Below are 22347 nucleotides of genomic sequence, written 5' to 3'. Positions count from 1 at the left end.
GGAACTCTCCGTATGCTCAAATATACAAATGGTGGAACTCTTCGTTATCTGTTTGTGTTTCGACCTTATCTCAGACTACGGATATCTACTCTCGAAGGTTCTAAGTAAAGTCCTTTGAGTACATATCCACAAATTGAGATAACGTCGATACGTGAAGCTTCCTAACTCTTTCGAGACGGGCCGGTGTGAAGGTGGTTGGTGCTTAACTGGATTGTTGGAGAGGTACTGGTTAGGTTAGCGTTGGCAGTGCAATGCACCGAGGACCCGGTTATGATGTTGCTAATCATGCTCTTGTGATCCCATTATAGTATTCCAACACATGGTCCTATGGATGCCCGATGTACATGAGCGTGTATGTTCGCATCAGGTTGCCAGATGGAATAAGAGGTTTCCCACAAAACAAGATGTAGGGGGTATGTTTATCGGTGAGGACGTGGATGCCGGCGTCGATTACGTTCACGCTAGAGATGATAACCAAATACCTGGTTTCTCCATGGGAGATAAATACGCAGAGGTGTTGTGCCGGAAATGGTGGAGGAGGATGAGCGGGAGCTAGTATCTTGGGAATGTGCTTATCTGATACCAAAAAGAATGATGGAACTACGAAAACCCGCAGTAGCACCCTAACATCAGTGTGCTTGTTTTTTGAAAATTTCGAAACGGTATTTCTAGTCCTAAAAAAATCAACCAAATTATCTTTTGTTCAAAAATACGCTATATATTTAGATAAAATAGACCGATTTCGGGGGGGGGGGACAAGATCTTTTTATGCCTATACATAGCAAAAAAAATTGTTTTTTCTCTGTACCTCAAAATACAACTGATTTTTTTATTGAAACTTTCCAAAAAAAAAGTATGGAAAGAATATACATTTATTTGCATAAAAAGTGTGTAATTTTTTTGAAATCAAAGTTCCGATTTCATATTTTCAGAAACAGGGCACACCTGGGTGCCGCAGTTCCTCGTTCGATGGAACTATCCGTATGTTATGAGTGCAGTGTGAATGTTCACCCCAACATACATGAATTGTAAATAGATCTGCTTGCGCAGGATTTTTGTGTGCGTTCGAACACAACACACGCATGAAAATCTCTATGTACAGGGACACTATGACGCTTACTCCGCCCATCATTCTCTTGATCCTGTGTACAACGTTGGCATGCATGGCCAAAAATCCCAGCTCGACTGATGCTCGTACATTTTGCTGCATGGGCGGCAAGAGCTCAGCACATCTGCAGGGAAATATGCATGTGCAGAATCAACATCTCCAATTCAATGTGTTATGTTGATTTGGACTTGAACTAACCGTCCTCTAAAGCCCGTTTGTGCGCGTGAACTGGAAAAGAGAGTACCCAGCAAGACTAGGACAGGAAAATAGAACGATCCGCACGACAAGAGCAGGAAAATAGTACTACACTCAACATGCATGACAAGAACAGAAGAAAAAACATAGTTGGGAAAGTCCATCGATATTATGGACTCTCCTCTCATCTCGTGTCGATTTGGGCACACGTGCAGGCAGGTAGCAGTATATATATCTACTCAAACGCAAACCACGGAGTGTCCTGTCCTGCAGATTAAGATCGCCACTATCGAAAGATGTCCTCACACGGCGTGCAACGCTGGGCACTGACGACCTGCTTGATATACCTATTGCTGTCATCCAGCTGCACGGCGACGGCCGGGAAGGTCCCGGCGATCATCGTGTTCGGGGACTCGACGGCGGACGCCGGCAACAACAACTACATCCCCACCATAGCAAGGGGCAACTTCCCGCCGTATGGGTGCGACTTCGACGGCGGCGTCCCCACCGGCCGGTTCAGCAACGGCCGACTCGTCACCGACTTCCTGTCGGAAGCGCTCGGGCTGGGGTCCTCCGTGCCCGCCTACCTCGACGGCAGCTACACCATCGACCAGCTCGCCACCGGCGTGAATTTCGCTTCGGGGGGCACCGGGATGGACGCTCTGACGGCCAAGGTCGCGGTAAGCTAGCTACTCAGCACTCATTCACTCTCCAGCGCAATCTGGTACCCTGTCTGCATGCCAGAGAATCATTTTCTGGTAGAGGGGTGAACGTAGGAGAACGTCCAAATAGTATTTACTCCGGATTTGCTGGATACAAGTCATTTGGAAATTGGAACACTTGTCCCACCGGTTGCCTTTGTTTGTATGATTTCAGCCAATTATACCCTTTTCCACCTTTACAATTAGTTGATCTTTTAAGATGCGAGTCTAGATAACTTGGTTTGGGAAATGGATGCATGAGTTCTTAGCATAAAACTTCCACTTTTTCGCTATAGTTCGGAAAAAATACCACTTTTTAAAATTTTGACAAAAATCCGCAACTATTCAGCAATTTTTTTGCAATGTGCACTAATCTTAAACTAAACATGAATTGACAACAACTCTGACTAGCGGAGCCCACCTGGACCAATTTTGCTGACATGGACTAAAACCCATTTGTCAACCCAATTAAAAAAATCTAAATATCTAAAAGAAAAAAAAGAGGAAATAAACCTCAGCCCACCCCCACCCCTACCGCCGCCCCATCTCCGCCACTCCTTCGGCGCCCTCCCTCCCCATGGCCGGAGCACTGCCATGCCTCCCCTCCCTCCCGCCTACTCTCCCCTGTCGTCGGCGATCGAGCACGACTTGGCTATGGGCTCGGGCGCATAGGAGGAAGCACGGGCAGGCTCGGTGCGACAGCAACACACGTCCTGGCGCGGCGGTGGAGAGCACGGGCGCACGGCGGCGACCACAGCCTAGCGCGGAGGCAAGCACGAACATGTGGCACATCATCGGGCACAATCACCGGCATAGACCAGCGCCGGCGAACAATGGCAACGACTGCCGACGGGGGCCAGATTTTCTTTTTATTTCTTTTCCTTTTTATATATTTCGGTAATTTTATTTCAGGAGATTGCTCAGACTTTTGCCACATCATCCCTGTAGGTGGGTCCTGCATGTCAGATTCGCTGTCAATTTGTAATCACTGTTCAATTAGTTCATATTACAAAAAATTGTTGAATAGTTACGGATTTTTGTCAAAATTTTGAAAAGTGGCAGTTTTCTGGAACTATAGCGAGAAAGTGGTTGTTTTATGCTAAGAACTCTGGATGCAGCCACCCAGGTTCAAGATCCAATGAACGAAGATTTCGGTTCTTATTATTTTCAAAACAAAATAGCTGTAGAAGCTTTCCCTACCGCATTCGTTTTTTAAATAAAAAGTTAAACTCTTTTGTTGTTGTGCAGAAATTGCTTGTTTATTTCTTCTTGCAGTTACACATTTAATCTTCGGAAATTGCATATTAAAAATATATGCAATGATGTTCATCACATCTTGATATTTTTTCTTCTATTGTTGTTCAAACTTTACAAATTTTTGGACTTTGATTCAGAAAGCGAGGTAAATGTGAGTGGAGGGGCTACTAGTGTGGTGCACGTGCTTCACAAAATTTGTAGAAAAGCTTACCATTCAACAGGTCGATAGCAGCAACTTTTGGTAACCAGTCTCGGATTCAAAGGAGCTATAGACCTCTTGGAAATTTCCATTTCTATCTATGACAGCTATGCCTTCTCTCCCAAGATTTTATAGAGCATCTCCAGTCGCGTCCCCCAAAGCGTCCCCCAAAGGGATTTGGGGCGCGCCGGACAGAAAATGCGTTCCAGCCGTGTCGTTGCCTAATCGACGGTACCTCGGAGGAGGGATCCTCACGAGGGGGAGAAGAAGTAGGGGCCATAGGGCGGAGTGCACACGGGATGGTGGTACGCGAGTTACCCAGCTTCGGAACACCTGCACGATGACGGGGCCTACTCGCTGCTTGTGCCGGAATTATCCGGGCTCTTTCGCGTTGTTACAATGAGTTGTGGTTGTGCCTCTAGGGCTCCCGGGATCCGGCTTATAAAGGCGCACGGATCTAGGGTTTACATGGAGAGTCCTAGCCGGATTACGGATAGCCTAACTACGGTACAATATCTTGCCGTGCACGTCACGGATCCGCCTTCCATACACGTCGTCCCGGATCCGGGTTCCTCATGGGCCTCCATGGATCCGGGTTACTCCTATGTCGGTACGGATCCGGCCTGCTGATCCTGGGCTGGACTTCTTCCTTCATGATCAACGGCAACTGGGCCGCCCGATGGGCCACATGCCTCATCACCGTCCGTGGGCCACCCGGGCTTGCCGGATCTAGGCACTGTCGATGGTACACCTATGAAGTATACCCACAACAGTAGCCCCCAGAGTTCTCCGAGTTTCACCAGCAGTTTCCGCCATGCTTGTTCCTTAGATTTCCGGCATCCTCGGCAACGCGGAGAAACTTGAAGAGCTCCAACTTTGCATTTTCTTCCTTTTCCAACTTACAGCCGGAAAATGCTCTCATCCTGCGGGACTTCATCCATCGACATTTCAAAGAATATTTCCGGGTTACCCCCCGCTCGCGAACGAGAGCCAACTTATCTTCACGCAATTACCCGGAATCTTAAAAGACTCAAACGGTTCCGCCAATTCTGGCGCCATTTTTGCGCGATTCGCGCGGTAACTTATCTCTAGCCATTTTTACTGCTAGGGTTTGGGACACGTGTCACACATCCAACGGCGCGACGCTTGCGTTCCGACCACAGGATGCGGAACACGAATCTCATCCCCTCAGCCTATAAATACCAGCCGTCGACCCCTTTACCCCTCATTCACCCCCTTCTCACCTCTCTTCCGAGCGCCGCCCGTTGAGCCTTTCCTCCGCCGCGCCGGAACCCACCGGAAAATCGCCGGAACATCGCCGGAGCGAGCCCTCCGCCGCAGTGTTCTTCGTGTTCTTAACTCCAGCGAACTACCGCGCAGAAAACTTCCCGCCGGCGACTCCGACCACCGCACGCGCCATTACGGTACGTCCTCGAGCTCAAACTTCGCGTCGTAGTTGGTAGGGATGAACTTGGGGAAGACGAAGTGGGATCCGACTAAGGAAAGTTTCCGCCAACCTTTTTCTTCAGATGTCTTCAACGACTCCGCCTCCAAACTCGGAACCGATAATGGCGACGCCAATCTCCTCCGCCCCTCCTCCATTTGTTCCCGTCGAGCTGGATCCTTCAAAGGATTCCGGCAAGGAGACCGAGGGAACCTCCGCTCACCGGAGAAAACCTCCGGGGCGGGCCGATCGGAGCAGCAAACGAAGAGGCTGCCAAAAAATCAAAAGCTCGGAAACGCGACTCCGAAGCTAAGGGGAAGTGGTGGCCCTGCACCACCACCGAGATGGAATTGAAGAATCTCGAGTCGGAAGGCTTCCTGCAACCCGGAAGCTGGAGGTCAGTTCCAGATGAACCAGCTCCGGCTCCAAGGGACGACGAGATGGTGCTGACGAAGGCATTGGTGGAGCGTGGATTTTCATTCCCGCCTTCGGATTTCTTCCGGGAGATTCTGAAGACGTATGGGCTCCAACCCCACAACATATCTCCGAATAGCGTGCTCGCCATCAGCAACCACGTCGCTCTCTCGCGAAGGCCACCTCCGGGTAACTCCGAGCTTCCCCTGTTCCAATATTTCTTTCTTGTCAAGAAAGAGAAGATCCGCCAAACTTCCGAGTTGCCAACTTGCGGATCCATCACTTTCCTCCTCCGCCGGGTCGCGTCTACCCCCACACCGATCGCCATGAATCCGCGAGGTATTGGTCCAGAGGTTTCTTCTACCTGAAGGACGTCTCCGACCCGGCGAGCGACAAAATACTTCCAACATTCAAGAACAGCCCCGCCAATGAAACTTCGGCATGGACACAGTGCCCCCACCTCTCCGACTCGCCTCAGCTAAACCGCGCAGTAAGGCGGATCTGCAAGCTCACGGAGGAGGGGCTCACGAGGAAGGATTTAACCCTCTCCTAGTTTACCAAGCGGATCCAGCCGCTCCAACACAGGGACCGCCTGATGTTTGAATACACAGGGCGCGAAGATTCAATGCGCGCCACAAAAGATAATCTGTCTGCCGACGCTATTGATAAGAGGATCCGGCTCCTCCTCAAAATCCCACGTGAACTCCATGTTCACGTATGCAACAAAGACATCCACACGGAGGGATCCGGAACCGCGGTACGCCATCTGGACTTGGTTTATTGTTTTTCTTCAAACTTTGTCTAAGTGTTTATCTTTGCATTAGCTCGAAGCGCTTGGGGAGAATGAACTCGGAAATCTCCTCCGAGTCCCATCCACCGGTAACCCGGATCCAGAAGCCGCATCGGAGGCGGAAGCTCCTGAAGCCAGCCGCCCTGCGAAGAGGAAAAGGCCAGCCCCTTCCAGCCCCCCAGCGAAACGCCCCCGCGAAACACTCAGCATCGCGGCTACTCGGAAAGCTGAGGCGGAAAAGAAGCGCCTCGCGCTGATCAATACCAGCAACAAGGGGCAGCCTGCCATCCAGCACTTTTTCAAGCCTTCCGGGTAAGCGTTTACTTCCGAGATCCAAGTTCTGGTTTTTTCGCTCAAACTCGTACTTATGCTTTTATGTTTTTCCTGAAGTTCCGGAAGCCAGCCTCCCAAGGCCCCAAGGGTCATCAAGAAGAAGGCCAAACCATCTCCGGCTTCTTTCCCCATTACTCCCGAGGTGGAAGTTCCGCCCAAGGCTTCATCTGCCGGCAAGCCGGATCCGAAGGACATCATTGGCCTTGATGATCTTCCCGAAGACCCCGCCCACCATGGCGACTCCGCCCAGGGGACCTCCACACCCATTCCTCCACCAGATCAGCCAAGTTCCGCTTTTGCGGGACCTACTAATGAAGAACAAGAGCAAAAGGTCAAGCTCCTCCAAGTTACCAATGCGACCCGAGTCAGCCTCGAGCCAACTCCGTCCATCCAAAAACTTACCCTTGCACAGCGTCACGCGGAGGTTTCCGAGATGCTGAACAAGGTATGGGGGAAGCCGGACGAGGAGACGCGAGATCTCGCGGAACTGGAGAAAGACTTGAAGGATTTTTTCGCCAAGCACAGGGAAGTGCGGCAGGTAATACTAGCCCCCAAGCATTGGGTGATATAGTTCCGTGTAACGTGTATTATCCGATGCTTTCCCAGAATGTACTTTAGACGGAAATTTAAAAAAAAATTATATCTCACTGAATTCCTCGCTAGCCCCCAAGATTTTAAATATCCGGCTAACTCCCTGCTGCTGACAGACCACACGGAAATTGCACGAAGATTTGCGCATCCATGTGCTTGAGCAGATCGCGGAGATCGAGGGGCTGCGCCAGAACGCGGAAAATAGCCAAAAGGCTATCCAGCTGCTGGAGACCCGCCTGAAAGGTACGAGATCCGGGTCTTTCTCTTTTTGTGCTGTCATAGTTCATGATACATAATATGTGCAACTTGTCTGCCTTCAGAAGAAACTGCTAAGCGCTCCACGCTTGATGAGCTTTCCGCCAAGGTCAAGGTGCTTGAGGCGGAGAACGAGTCTCTCCAAAACTTTATGAAAGAATCCTCAAGCAAAGAGACTGAAGCGAGGAGGGAGCTCTCCGAGAAGCATACCCGCGAGAAGGCGGAGCTGATTGACAAGCTGGAGAAGAGCCAAGGCCGCGTGATCTCCACAATTGCCAAGAACAAAGCCCTGGAAGCGGAGGCGGAAGCCATTGACAAGCTTATCTTCCGTAAGCATTTTTCCGCGTCGTTGCTCCGACCGTCTTGCATGTTTTCTCTGACGGAACTGAATCTCTTTCTTCCACAGCAAGCCTTGGCTTTGAGTGGACAAAAGATTCAAACCTGACGAGGACGGAGGCATACGAGGAAGCGCGGAACTCAATTGATGCGCTGTTTGGAGCCTGTCGCGGAATCGCCACGGCTCTGTCGCTAAAGAAGGCCAAAACCTCGGTCATCGATACGATGACCAATCTTATGCGACAGTGCCGGAGTTCATCAAGGACTGGCAGAAATCTTCGCGCGCGGAGCCGCCTCCTTGGTCCTGGCCACCTGCAAGGCTTTCTTCCCCTCACTCAACCTCGGCGCAAGTTGCACGCGGAGCCCCGAGAGTTCCGACATGAGCGCCCTTCTCGCGGAAGCCGAAGGCTATGAAGAGCTGTTTGTCAGGCGAGTGGATCACTCGTTCTGGTACAATAAGCACAACCTGCCCGAAGGTTTTTCCGATGCAGAGGAAGGAGCAAGCGAGCCAGAGTTTTATGGGGAAGGATCCGGGTCCAGCAGCGAGCATTCCGGAGGAAACTCTGGAAACGACTCTGAAGCCGGATCTGGTGACAGTGACGACGGCTCCAGCTACCAGCAGTCTGAAGAGGAGGACTCCGAGTAGAGTTCCTGTTTGAAACAATGAAACAAGTTGCATCATTTTGGCCCCAACGAGGGTTTGTAATAAGACTTTAAATTCTTAAGTAGCTAGGAACGAAACGATTATGCATGGGGCGGAAACACTTATCCTGCTATCCGTTTAATATTATGTGCATGTTTCGTTTTATGTCGGAAAGCAAGTGCTGATCTCGTTATTTTCCGGCTTGCCCGCTTGACCTTCCACGAGCCGGAAAACCTTAGCCGGAGATGCTCGCCAGCGGCGACGAAGCCCAATGGCAATCCGTCCATAACCGCGGAAACAAGCCCCCAGGCATAGGTGCCGGAAATCGCTACTAGGAATCCACGAGTTCGCAACAGATAACAACTTAATCGGAAAACTTAAGCTTACGTCCTAAAGGACGTTTTTAGAAATCACAACTTTTATACACGCCTAGGCGGGAAAACATCCAGCTTCTGCGGTTTTAGTCGGAAAAAACATACACGATCTAAAATGAACAAGTAAAGGAGGTAAAAGACTCAAAGAGTGAACCATAAGCTTTATTTCATTGATCATGTATAACTATTACAGAGTTTGTAACTCGGAAAAATATGCTAAGTGTAGAAAGGACGTAGCTGTGCTATATTCCAAGGGCGATCTGTTTCATCGTAGATGTCATCCGGATCCTCACGCTTGCGTTTCCGGCGCCCGTTTAGCGGGTCTATCCCTCGGCTCGCGGAAATCGACAAGGTAGTACGATCCGTTATGAAGCACTTTGCTAACGACAAAGGGTCCTTCCCATGGAGATTGCAGCTTATGGTCTTTCACTCGTCGAAGGCGGAGGACCGAGTCTCCGGCCATGAAGGAGCGTTTCCGAACTCGACGACCGTGATAGCGTCGGAGCTTCTGCCGGTAGATGGCGGAGCGCTGGTCAGCTAGGTTCCGAGCTTCTTCGATCGGGTCCACGAGATAGGCTGTCCGGCCTCGTCGACTGTTTCTTCGTTATAGGCGGAAACTCGCGGTGAATCGTGGATGATGTCGGAGGGAATCATGGCTTCGGATCCGTATACCAGGAAGAAAGGGGTAAACCCTGTTGACCTGTTAGGGGTAGTTCGCAAACTCCACAAGACAGCGTCTAGTTCGTCGGCCCAAGCTCCAGCTGCTCGTCGCAGCGGTTCTTCAAGGCGTGGCTTGATTCCTGATAATATTCCTGATAATATTAGACCGTTAGCTCTTTCGACTTGACCATTGGATTGTGGGTGAGCCACAGATGCAAGGTCCAATCGAATCCCCATTGTCTCACAGTAATCCTTCAATTCTCCCTGAGCGAAGTTTGTGCCATTATCTGTGATTATGCTGTGTGGGATGCCGAATCTCATTACGAGGCTGATGACAAATTTTAGTGCCGTAGCACCGTCGGCTTTTCTCACCGGCTTGGCCTCGATCCACTTGCTCGAACTTGTCAACGGCGACCGGGAGGTATTCACAACCACCAGGAGATGATCTTTTTAACTTACCAACCATATCGAGCCCCCGGACCGCAAATGGCCGGGTGATAGGTATGGTCTTCAGCTCTTGGGCTGGAGCGTTTGGTTGAGTAGCGTAGTGCGACAGCCTCGGCAGGTCTTGACTATTTTGTCGACATCTTCTTTAGGCTGTGAGCCAATAAAAGCCTAGCCGAAAAGCTTTTGCAACGAGTGACCCGGGAGCGGCATGATGCCCGCGGTCCCTGCGTGGATCTCTCCGAGGATTTCAATGCCATCTTGATTGGAGACGCATTTGAGAAACACCCTCGTTGCGCTTCGTTTGTAGAGCTGTCCATCGACAATTGTGTAGGATCGTGCTCGTCGTGATCTGGCGTGCGAGGACCTCGTCCTCCGGCAACTTCTGATCGATGAGGTAGTCCAGGAAAGGCTGTGTCCAAGCCGGAATGGTAGCCAATACCTCTTTAGCCGGAGACACGCGCCACTTCGGGTTTTCCGGGTTAGCGCCCTTCACCGAGGGTATCCGGAGATGCTCTAGGTAAATTCCGGGCGGAATTGGCTTTCGCGGATCCGAGCTTGGATAGCATGTCTGCGCTGTATTGTCGTCTCTTCGACGTACTTGACTTCGTATCCGAGGAAGCTCTTGGCGATCTCGTCAACTTCGTCTCCGTAGGCCGCCATGACGGAATTTACGGCGTTCCGGGTTCCGGCTACTTGCTGTGCCACCAGGTCGGAATCTCCGCAACAAATGATGTGCTTGATCCCTATTTCCTTAGCGATGCGCAGTCCGGTGTAGTAGAGCCTCGTATTCCGCCATGTTATTTGTAGCTTCGAAGTGGATCTGCGGAACATACTGCGGTTCTTCTCCGGTAGGGGACTTCGGGGTGACTCCGGCTCACGAGCCTTGATGCTGCTTGGATCCGTCGAAGTGCATGACCCATGTTTCGGTTCCGGCTCCGGACTTTCATCCGGAGCTTCGTCCAATCCGCAACGAAATCTGCCAAAACTTGGGATTTGACCGCGATCCTTGGCTTGTAGGCGATGTCGAAGGCGGATAATTCAATGCCCCATTTAGCTGTCCGTCCTGTTGCGTCGGCGTTGTTGAGAATTGTTGACGGCGGAGCTTTGCTCACAGCTGATTCTTGGGTGTTCTTGGAAGTAGTGTCTCGGCTTCCGGCTGCCTAGGAAAACTCCATAAGCTAGCTTCGAAAGTGAGGGTATCTTTGTTTTGACTCCGTCGGCACCTCGCTTATGTAGTAGACGGGTCTTTGGACGTCATATTCATGACCTTCTTCCTTTCGCTCCACCACGATGACGAGGCTGATGACTTTGTTGGTAGCCGCCGGATAAAGGAGCATTGGCTCGACTCTGCTGGGGCTGCCGAGGATAGGTGGGGAGGTAAGTATTTCCTTCAACCCTCGAAGAGGCTGCGTCGGCTGCGTCGTCCCAGAACAAATTTGTACTGTTTTCTTCAGCAACTTGTACGGAGGTAGCGCCTTCTCGCCAAGACGGCTAACAAACCTGCGATTCGCTGCGACACAACCGGTTAGTCGTTGCACATCTTTGAGACAAGTTGGCCGTTTGATGCACGGGATTGCCTTGATTTTTTCCGGGTTAACCTCAATGCCTCCGTGAGAGACTATGAAGCCAAGGAGTTTTCCGGCTGGCACGCCAAAGACGCACTTCGGCGGATTCAACATCATCTTGTACCGACGGAGATTCTCAAAGGTTTACGTGAGGTCGCTGATCAAGTCGGATCCTTTCCGGGTCATGACCGCGATGTCGTCGACGTAGGCGTGCACGTTCCGGCCGATTTGGTCCTTCAGGCATCGCTGCATCGTACGTTGGTAGGTGGCACCTGCGTTTTTCAAACCAAAAGGCATAGTAACATAGCGAGTAAGTGCCAAACGGGGTAATGAATGAAGTCGCCTTTTGGTCGGATTCCTTCATCCGGATCGATGATACCGGAATACGCATCAAGAAAACACGAAGTTCCGCCCCGCCGTCGAATCAATGACTTGGTCAATGCGCGGCGGGGAAACGGATCCTTCGGGCAATGTTTGTTCAAGCCAGAGTAATCGATGCACATTCTTAGTATTTCGGTGTTCTTTTTGGGTACAAGGACGGGATTCGCGACCCAATCGGTGTGGATAACTTCTATTACAAAACCTGCTTCTAGTAACTTTGCTAGTTCCATTCCTATGGCGCGGCGCTTCTTATCCCCAAAGCGTCGCATAGCTTGCTTCACTTGGTTTAGCCCCGGATTTATGTTGAGGTAGTGCTCGGCGAGTTCCCTAGGTACTCCGGACATGTCGGAAGGTTGCCATGCGAAGATATCCATGTTAGCGCGGAGGAACTCGACGAGCGCGCTTTCCTATTTGGGGTCCATGTTGGCTCCGATCGAGACTTGCTTGCTAGGGTCATCTTCCTTGAAGGCTGACTTTCTTGGTCTCAATCGCGGCCACTGAAGGAGTTTTACTGTTCGGAGATCTGCTTCTTGGTGGTTTGCATCTCAGTCGGATCCACCGCGGCCCTGTAGCCTTTCCGCTCTTCTCCGGATATGACAGACTCTGCGAAGGCGGCTTCGCCCAACTCGCACTCATGAGCCTTCTTGTAGTCTCCGGTTATGGTGATCATACCATTGGGACCCGGCATCTTGAGCTTGTTGTAGATATAGCACGCTCTTGCGTGGAACTTGTGGTAGGTGGGCCTGCCGAAGATGACATGGTAGGAGCTCTTGAAGGGCACAACTTCGAACGTGATCTTCTCTTCGCGGAAATTATGAACATCGCCGAAAGCCACTGGAAGTGTGATGCTTTGCCGAGGAGTTCGCCTTCTTACCGGAACCACGCCGTGAAACTCGGTGGTCTCTGTGTTTGAGCTGTTCCTTGGTGAGGTTCATCCGCTCAGAGTCTCCAGGTACATGATGTTCAAGCTGGCTCCTCCATCCATGAGGCACTTGGAGAAGTCATACCCGTCTATGCGAGGACTCACAACCAAGGCGTAGTATTCTTTTGGCACAATGGCGGGATGATCCTCCCTGTCAAATGTGCACGGAACTTCCGACCACACGACATACTTGCGGCACGGCCGGAAGCGTGGCGTTCGGGATCCGGGTAGCTGATTTTGTAGCGCGGACTGTGGGGGTTCCGAGGAAGGTATGGTAAGCCCCCACGCTCTTTTTCTCGAAGGGGTTGGATTTACCTGCGGATCCGGCTTTGGGATCCGGCGAGTTATCATCCTCGTCCATCGCCTCGGAACTGTCCTCCTCCTTGTCCTTGTTCTTGCCCTTGCCTCCTTTGCCGCGTGGGCGGTGCTTCCGGGCTCTCTTGTATCCTGCCTCCGGGTCGTTCTTGAGGTCGTTGACCCACTTGCAGTTGCGGTTGGTGTGAGTGGACTTCCCTGTAGCCGGATCCAAGTGGGCCAGGCAGGGCATGTCTCTGTACTCCTCATATGTTTGCGGAGCGCGGGATCCGCCAGCAGTGACCTCGGAGGTATGCTGCTGACCCCTGCCGGCTCCGCCTCCACGGCCGCGTCCTCTTCCGCCTCCTGAGCCTCCGCGTTGGAACGCCATGGCGACCATATCGGATCCGCCACTCTTCTGGTCATCGGGGTTTTTGCGTTTGTGGCCGCTATTGTTACCGTTATCACGGTTCTTCTTTTGTTGGTGCAGGGGATTGCTGTAGCTGCGATATCACCGCCTGCGTCGTCATCGGCGGCAGTGTGATCACTGGCAATGGAGATCATTTCATCCAAAGTCAGTTTGTTGGCGTTAGCCAAACATGTGAGCTTGTGCCTCAGCAATCCTCCTCTCTGCAGTCCACCAATGAAGGCGTACATGGCAGTGGTGTGATCGACGTTCTCGCACTCGTTCCTGCATGCCAACCATCGTGTGAGGAAGTTTCTTGAGGTTTCTCCCTTCTTCGGATACAAGCTTGTAAGTCGCTTGCCGTGGCGGGTCTTTTGTAGGTGCCTCGAAGTGTTTCTCAAAAGCGGTCTTCGGGTCGAACCAGACAAAAGATGGAGTTTTTCTCGAGGTCACCGAGCCGGATCCGGGCTGGTCCTACAAGGTACAAGCTGGAGCATGCGGCGGGCGATATTAGGGGTTCCTCCGGCGAAGGTTCTTGCATTGTAGTAATCCTCGATCCGAGTATCCGGCCTTTCGGTGCCATCATAATGCTTCAGGTTTCCGGGTAACTTGAGGGAGCTCCTTGGCTTTGGTTCCTCTCGAATCATCCTGCCAAAGCACTTCGGTCCGATGTAGTCGGTTCTGTATTCGTTGAGGCGTTCCCGCGCGTCGCGTGAGCCGTGTCGGGGGGACTGTGAGCGAGAGCGAGATCTCCGGCCACCGCCTCCGCCTCCACCTCCGCCGCCACCGCTAGGTGGTGGTGAGGAGACCTGCGAGGGGGCCGATCCGACCTTCGCTTCCGCTGCGGACTCTCCCCGGCCCTCCGGTGCGGCTCCGGCTCCTGTGGCTGCCTTCGCCATGATGCTGGCTGCCACGGTCGTTCCGGCTCCGGCGGGGTTCCGGGTCGCGCTCCTCATTCCGGCTCCTCCTAGGCTCGGGCTCACGATCATTGTTCTGATTCCGGCGAGGCTCCGGCGTGCGCTCCCTGTTCCGGTTTCCGGAAGGCATCACGATGTCGCGGATAATAATTCCACCATGCCCTTGAGGCCTGGTGTTTCCGGCTGGACTGCGACGACGAGGGGGACGCGGGTAACCATTAGGCGGAGGAGAGGCGTTGCGGTACTTGTCTCGTCCGGAGTACATTGCATCCTTTCCCTTTCTCGGATCTGACGGAGGCGTCTTTGATGGTACGGGGATCGGATTTGGGTGTTCCCTGGCTTTCCTTCTGCGTTCCGAGGATCCGGTTCGCGACTCGTCATCTCGCTGGCGATTGTTGCGGGCGTCCTTCTGCGCAGTGGAGACGCAATGCTCCGGGTTAGATTCCAACTTGCGCGAAGTATCTGCCTTGCTCTGCTGTTTAACCGCTGAAGCGACGAGCGTGCGCAAGTAGTTGATGTCAACCTCCTCGTCACTTTTCTTCAGAATTTCTGCAGCTCTTGCCAGATTGTCCTTCGGGGTAGCGAGCGGCTGCTTGTTCAGCAGGGGTTGCGAAGTTGATCCTGCGGGGAGGGATTGCTTCTCTGACGATTCTATCAGCCTCCGCCTGTGCGTAGGTCATTTTCACCTCCCACTCTGCTCTCATACTCTTGACTTGCTCGAGCGTTGCGGTGACTTCGCGATCCTGTCTCTCAAAGCGATCCATGATCAGTGCAGCTTCTTCCTCTCATCCAATATAGCAGGTGCGGTGTTGGCGAACTTTTTGGCTGTGGCCGGCATCTCCTTTCTAGTGGCCTCTAAAGCCTCCGGATCAGCGGCATCGCCGGGGAGTTATTGGTTTGTTGAGGACGTCTGACTTTGCTACCAAATCCATGCGAGCTTGTGCAACTATCTCTTCAGGCGACAGGAGGCTCTCCGAGGAAGGATCCCTACGGGGCCGTTCCCGCGACATCGGAGATCCGTGGTGGGATGGCTGGGGGTCGGATTGAGTGTCTGCCGCTTCGGATCCGTCTTCTCCAAGCGCCGCTACAATTGCGAGAACCCTGCTTAGGCTGGGCGGAGTCGACTTCGAGGCTGATCGGCGAAACCATACTCCCCTAGCTTGCGGACGAAGTCATCAGATTCCGTGGACGGGGAGTCTCCGGAAATTGGGCTTAGATTTCCCAAGATCGATTCTTCAGCCGGAGTCTCGCTTTCTCCGACAGCCTCCTGCTGATCCGGAGCAGCGTTGTTTTCCGGGGCCTCAACCCGCACGGGACCAGCTCCGACTTCATGAGGGGCGGTTCCGGCGGTATGGGCCAAGAAGTGTACGAAGTGACACCTTTGCTTCTCTAACACACAGGAGACCCGGGCGGATGCGCATTGGTCTTCCACCGTTACTTCCTGCTCGGGGCGGATTGGGTGGGTTTTGATTTTTCCGGATCTAAGGCGGAATCTTCGCTAGGAAGTTCCGGCGTCTCGGATCGGATCTTCGCGGCTGCGTCCCGCTCGCGGCGGTCGCGTCGGCGCTACTTACCGGTGGGTTTCCGTCGGAATCGACGGTTTCCCCGATGAAGATGTGTATGCCGCCAAGCTGGGACGATGGAGAGCTTGATGGGGTCGGTTTTAGCCGGAATCCAACACTCATCGGAGGGACGATCGGCGGACTTCGGCGTAAAGGACACGCCCCACGGCGATGGTGTCGTCGTAGCTTCCCATGGCGGAACCCTCCCGGTTCCGGCCTCCGGACACCGCGAGGCCCCACGGTGGGCGCCAAGCGTCGTTGCCTAATCGACGGTACCTCGGAGGAGGGATCCTCACGAGGGGAGAAGAAGTAGGGGCCATAGGGGCGGAGTGCACACGGGATGGTGGTACGCGAGTTACCCGGCTTCGGAACACCCGCACGATGACGGGGCCTCCTGCTGCTTGTGCGGAATTATCCGGGCGCTTTCGCGTTGTTACAATGAGTTGTGGTTGTGCCTCTAGGGCTCCCGGGATCCGGCTTATAAAGGCGCACGGATCTAGGGTTTACATGGAGAGTCCTAGCCGGATTACAGATAGCCTAACTACGGTACAATATCTTGCCGTGCACGTCACGGATCCGCCTTCCATACACGTCGTCCTGGATCCGGGTTCCTCATGGGCCTCCATGGATCCGGGTTACTCCTATGTCGGTACGGATCCGGCCTGCTGATCCTGGGCTGGACTTCTTCCTTCATGATCAACGACAAGCTGGGCCGCCCGATGGGCCACATGCCTCATCACCGTCTGTGGGCCACCCGGGCTTGCCGGATCTAGGCACTGTCGATGGTACACCTATGAAGTATACCCACAACAAGCCGCGTTCCCCAAAGCCCATTTTTGTCCGACGCGCCCCCATACGGTGTCCGGCGCCCCGAGCCCGTCCCCGTCCCACAGGGGACGCACCGGGGACGCCGGACACAACGAAAAGCGAGACGGGGAGTGGCAGGGCCGACTCGTCAGCGGCACAATAATTTTTTAACCTAACCGTCGCCTACCTCGCGACGGAAGTTATTGGCGGTGCAGTTCTCGCAGCGACGCGGCGACGGTGCGGTTCCCGCGGCGATGCGGCGACGGTGCGGTTCCGCGGCGGCGCGGCGGCGCGTCCTGTCGCACCTAGCTCTGCGTGCCGGCGTTAATGCGCGCCACCGCTCCCCGCCTCCCTCGGCCTATAAAGGGCCGCCTCTCATCGTCCCTCTCACACACAAACCCTAGCGCCTCTCTCCCAAACCCTAGCCGCCACCATCTCAACAAGACTCAATGCTATGTCCGGTGAGGCGGAGGCCGACCTCGCGGCCGTGGTCGTGGTCGTGGCCGCGGCAGAGCTGAACGCTCGCCGTCGCCTTCCACGCTGCCGGCTTCATCATCGTCGGAGATGGACGTGGAGCCGGACGTGCGGTTCGAGTTCGTCCTCGTCCTCAAGGGCGACCCGCGCGGCATCCAGAGGCTGCCGGACTCCTTCGCCGACTACGTCGCCGGCGACGATCGCCCGCGCACGATGCATCTGCGGGAGGCTGCGTGCAGCTACTACCGGTGGATCGTCGACGTGATCTACGACGCGCGCGGCAAGATGTACCTCAACATCGGCTGGGAGAAGTTCGCGCGGCACCACAACCTCCAAGCCGGCTTCATCCTCCTGTTCTCCTACTTCGGCGACAGGGGCATGAGCGTCAAGGTCTTCGACGAGACGCGGTGCCGCCGGGACTACCACGGCGACAACACCGACGAGGAGGACGACTGAGTGTTCTTTCTTCGCAACGAACACGTGCACGGAGGTTTCTGCCTGTTCGCCTCATCGGTAGAACCAACAAGGGCACCATCCTCCCGGTGGATTTTCCAGTTTAGGTGACTGGGTGTGCCCTCGAGTGTTCTTTCTTAGCAGCGAACACAGAAAACCTTCGATGCACGGCCTAGTTAGGTTTAGTTTCTTTGCAAAATTTTATATTTGTGTCCACGACGGTTCAAACTATGTATTAGTTTGTGGAAAACCACGTTCCAAACTGTGTTTTCGTGTAAACCACGTTGCAAATTATGTATTAGTTTGTGGAAATTGAAATAAAAAAAGCCAAAAAAAAGTATTTTAAATGTTTGGGGGAGGCGTTTGGGGGACGCGGCTGGGGAGCGATGTCCCCCAAAGGCGGCACGAACAAAACACGTCCCCCAAACGCTCAATCCGGCGCGGTTTGGGGAACGCTTTGGGGGACGCGACTGGAGATAAATGGTGTAGCCAAAACTCATACTACTAATGATTCTTGTATATTTTAAGATTCCTCATACCATGATATCAAATTCATTTGTTCTTCGACTGGATTTGAACATTGTATATATCTTATCTACATGTAGTTGTGCCTGTTAAACCAATGCAGAACGTGTAGGTTTCATTAAAACTATCAACAACTGACATACTTCCTCCGTCTTGGTTTAACAGACACACATACAATTTAAGATAAAATTTGACCATTAATTTGGTCAACAAAATATAAATTTTATGTCTACAAAATCTGTATCATTAGATTCGTATGCAAAAAAGCTTTCCAATGATATAATTTTATGACATATATTTTATATTTTATTGACCAAAATAATGGTCAAAGAAATTTCTTAAACTGCATGCATGTCTGTTAAACCGTGACGGAGAGAGTATATATCATTCTAGGAAGGACAACGACCGTATTCAGTGAACGAGCAATTAAATAAAGCAACCAAGCAAACATTTAATCGCTATCAATGCCTATTAAACCATGTTCTTATGCGGTTTTGTGCGTCCTGACAAAACTATACTATGCTAAAAAAACTGAAGCGGAGGTGTTTCTTCGATTTTAACAGAATACAGAGTACTATGCAGTACGCCACATTTCTTTTAGCATATACTTCCTTCCTCCGAGGATAAGTCAAATAAGTGCACAACTATGAAAATACAACTTAGTTCTATCTTTTACGAGTCTCCATTCTATTAATTGAAGAAGAAGAATGAAGATTGGAGATTGGAGATTGGAGAATGGAGTTGGGGAGTGATTACGAGGAGCTAAGTACATTAATCAACTGCGTAGAGTAGATGTACACTTTTCTTTAGACAAATTTTGAATCTAGAGAAGTACACTTGTTTGAGGACTGAGGGAGTACGTACATTGTATACTATATGCTATATCTTAGCTAAAGAAAAGAATGGTCTTGTAAACTTAAAATATGCAGTTGCTTGATAAAGGGTAGGTAGTGGGAGTGATGTTTTGGCTCCCGGGTGCGTATGCTCCCTTTAGTTTGAACTGTAATTTTGATATATTTTGGAATGTCAAAAAAATTTAAACAAAAAATCCATGTGTGCATCTTCAAATGCTAAGTGCGCACGAAGTCTTTGCATAAAAAATAAACTTGTCGTTTAGGTTGTGTAAAAAAGATAAAATTTAGTGCTAAAAAATAAGGCTTTTTGTGAGACTTATTTTGTCTGTTTTACATCGAACACAAAAAATTTCCGTTTTTCCCGAAACTGCACGAACGCACATAGATTGTCGAGATGTACATGCGAAATTTTTTGTTAGAATTTTTTGACAGTTAAAAATATTTTTTTTGGGTGGAGGGAGCATATGCACCCAAGAGCCGAATTGAATTTCTGGTAGTTTGATATGTTCCAAATAGCCAGCACATAGATAGTTATTGGAATTACAAAGGTACAATGGGTGTTTTGTAGTACCATTCATGTCGTTAATAATAGTTCGTGTGGTGATATGTTTGAAATTGGACCCTAAACGCTACAAATTTTCAGTAGGTTTTGGGGGTCCTATTTGACGCAGCCCATGACATCTTTGATTCTTATACATGCATGGGCCATGGTTGGTTCGGCTCATTAACCCACGGACAGCATTCTTTTTTTTTGTATGAATATTGGAATATAATCCTGTTTTTAAAAATTAAAATGGGGATACCCCATGTTAGTAGAACATATACACTTTTTTAAAATATTTATAGCTTGATATTTTATGTTTGTTTGTCCATATAGTTAATATGAAATGTTCACGCTGTGTTGACTAAAATGTTCATGCTTGGTTTGCGCGTATCCGTAGATATTACCCCTCATGTTTTTTGCTACATAGCCACAAACATGCGCATAGTTACTCGCTTTCAAAGACTGTTATATTTCAACGAGCAGGACCTTCCTCATGATGTTATGGTTTTTTTTTATAAATGCCATGTGATCGTCTCTGCACCCTATTTTTCTTTAGTTTTTTACTTCTATGGATATATACTCACCCATTGTAAATATGTATGGCCCATCGAAATTTGATCCTAATTTTCATCACAGATTTGGCTAGAACGATATGTGTCATATGTCATAAAAGTTATACCATTGACACCTTTGCTCAAAGATTATTAATCCAATGGTATGCTTTTATGTTGGCATATGACTCATATTTTTTTCTGGAATTCACAAACAAAGTTAGGCTTAAATTTCCAAGTGCCTTACATACGTCTCTCGAATAGAACGAGTAAATTTCGGTGTATTCAACAGATTCTTTTGATATCATATTTTGGCTTTTATGCATGAAGCTGATTTCGTTATCATCCGCTGGACTAATAACTTTGAGGACCTTAACCCCTGACTTAATCAATTTCAGTCAGTGATAACCCTGAGTCAGCAGCTGGAGTACTTCAAGGAATACAAGGAGAGGCTGAAGCTGGCCAAGGGCGACGCCGTGGCCGACGAGATCATCTCCGAGGCGCTCTACGTCTTCAGCATCGGCACAAACGACTTCATGGTGAACTACTTCTTCATGCCTCTCCGCGCCGCGGAGTACACGCCGGAAGAGTACATCAGCTACCTGGTCGGCCTCGCCGAAGCCGCCGTCCGCGACGTCCACGAGCTCGGCGCACGCAAGATCATGTTCGGTGGAATCCCGCCCTTTGGGTGCGTACCGGCGATGAGGACGATGAACCATGACGCTCCGGGGGAATGCAACGAGGAGTGCAACCGGGTGGCGCTGATGTACAACGCCGAGATCCGGGCCGCCATGGGCAGGCTCGGCGGCGAGTTCGGGGGAGGCGCGCGGGTGGTGTACGCGGATGTCTACGACGTGCCGTACGACATCATTGCCAACCCGTCGGCGTACGGCTTCGAGGAAGTTGCGCAGGGCTGCTGCGGCACGGGGGCTATCGAGACGTCGGTCCTTTGCGGCATGGACGCGGCGTTCACTTGTCAGGATGCTGACAAGTATGTCTTCTTTGATTCGGTTCATCCTTCCCAGAGGACATACAAGATCTTAGCGGACGATCTTATCAGAAATTCGCTGCAAGTATTCATGTGACATTTGTGGCCAGGCCCTTCATCAGTTTGTAGGTGTTGCGTTTATCGCCAGGTGGCTTGGGTTAATCAATATATTTTCTTCTAGGCTCTTGGTGAATAATTTAATAAAAAAGCAGAGAGAGGAAGAGAGGGAGGGAGGTGTGATGGAAATAATGGCGCCCGGTTCTCTAAGGACTTAAGGAACAGTGGAACACACCCTATCACTGGATTCCCCGAGCAGTAATGCTACACCTACGGGCTCATTCAGACTAGTCATAGTGGGAAGTAACATAGAGTAGTAACATGGTGCACGTTACTACCCTATGTTACTACCTCCATAGTGGATGGTTACTTATTATATGTGGTATCATGCATGCTATATTTATTAGATTGTAGACTCATTTTGTCTTGAGAAGTGTGATATTATGATAACATAGCTAGTTGCCACCTCACTCCGTTTCTTCATTTATTATCATGCCATGACACCAAACTGTTTTGTAGTGTGTGATGTTACTAGCTATGTTACTCCAACTATGAGTAGTTGTGATGACCCAGCGTACCACTGCATGGTGTAGTACACAAGTCGTTGACATAACACAAGTGAAACACCGTTCCACCCATATTACATCTCTCAGAGTGGTACAACAGAAACATATGCGAGTCCAAGGTATGTCTATAGAAGTACACACGAGCTGTTTACATAAGATCAACACAACCTCCTACTATACAGTGAGGTAAAACTTCAAATAGAGCTCCAGAAGAACGACTCGTAATCTATCTTATTGCTAACTCAAGTTCAAGAGCTACTTGGCTTGCTATAGAAATCTAGCTACTTAGGTGCTAGGATTAGGGAAAGATTCCCTTCTATTACTAGTCTAGGTTTCCATTATAAGCTGATGCAGAAGTTGACTCCATTGACTTCTTTGATTGGATTCTTCATCTCGTTGCAGTTGACTCCTTTGTCTTCGAGTTCCACGGTAGTTTCTCCTTCGGTGCCTTGCTCTAAGAAGGGGGTTCAAACGAGATAGAATGAGTACGAGCGTACTCAGCAAGTTCATATTAGGAAATATGTGTATCATGCACTAGCTACAGCCATAGACCGGAAAGTCATAGGCCAATGCAAGTTTTTGTAAACATTTCTTCAAAAGGTTTATTTTATTCTGAAAACTATGCCCGTCAGTCTTCACAGGTTGACCAGAACTTCGTGGAGTTCCTTTCCTGCCGCGTTCGCAGTTCCCTTCCCGGAACGGGGAGTGACAGTCACAATTCAGTATCCTCTGCA

General features: G+C 50.8%; 1 protein-coding gene across 1 annotated transcript; it reads left to right on the top strand.

Moving 5' to 3' along the window:
* The first annotated feature begins 1599 nt into the window (after positions 1-1599).
* Positions 1600-21212, top strand: LOC124658461 (GDSL esterase/lipase At2g04570-like). Its single transcript, XM_047196792.1, has 2 exons — positions 1600-1983; positions 20401-21212. Exons 1-2 carry the CDS (start codon positions 1600-1602, stop codon positions 21085-21087), a joined length of 1071 nt encoding a protein of 356 aa, XP_047052748.1. The 3' UTR covers positions 21088-21212.
* Positions 21213-22347: the final 1135 nt, after the last annotated feature.

This window comes from Lolium rigidum, chromosome 5 (assembly GCF_022539505.1).
Source record: "Lolium rigidum isolate FL_2022 chromosome 5, APGP_CSIRO_Lrig_0.1, whole genome shotgun sequence".
NCBI classification, from domain to species: domain Eukaryota; kingdom Viridiplantae; phylum Streptophyta; class Magnoliopsida; order Poales; family Poaceae; genus Lolium; species Lolium rigidum.
This window is presented reverse-complemented; position numbering and strand designations above follow the sequence as displayed.

Bases quoted from the DNA above. Each gene is read 5' to 3' on its own strand.
- LOC124658461 (XM_047196792.1), top strand. From the start codon at position 1,600: ATGTCCTCACACGGCGTGCAACGCTGGGCACTGACGACCTGCTTGATA. The intron at 1,984-20,400 runs GTAAGCTAGCTA...AATCAATTTCAG, and splicing joins CTCTGACGGCCAAGGTCGCG to TCAGTGATAACCCTGAGTCA.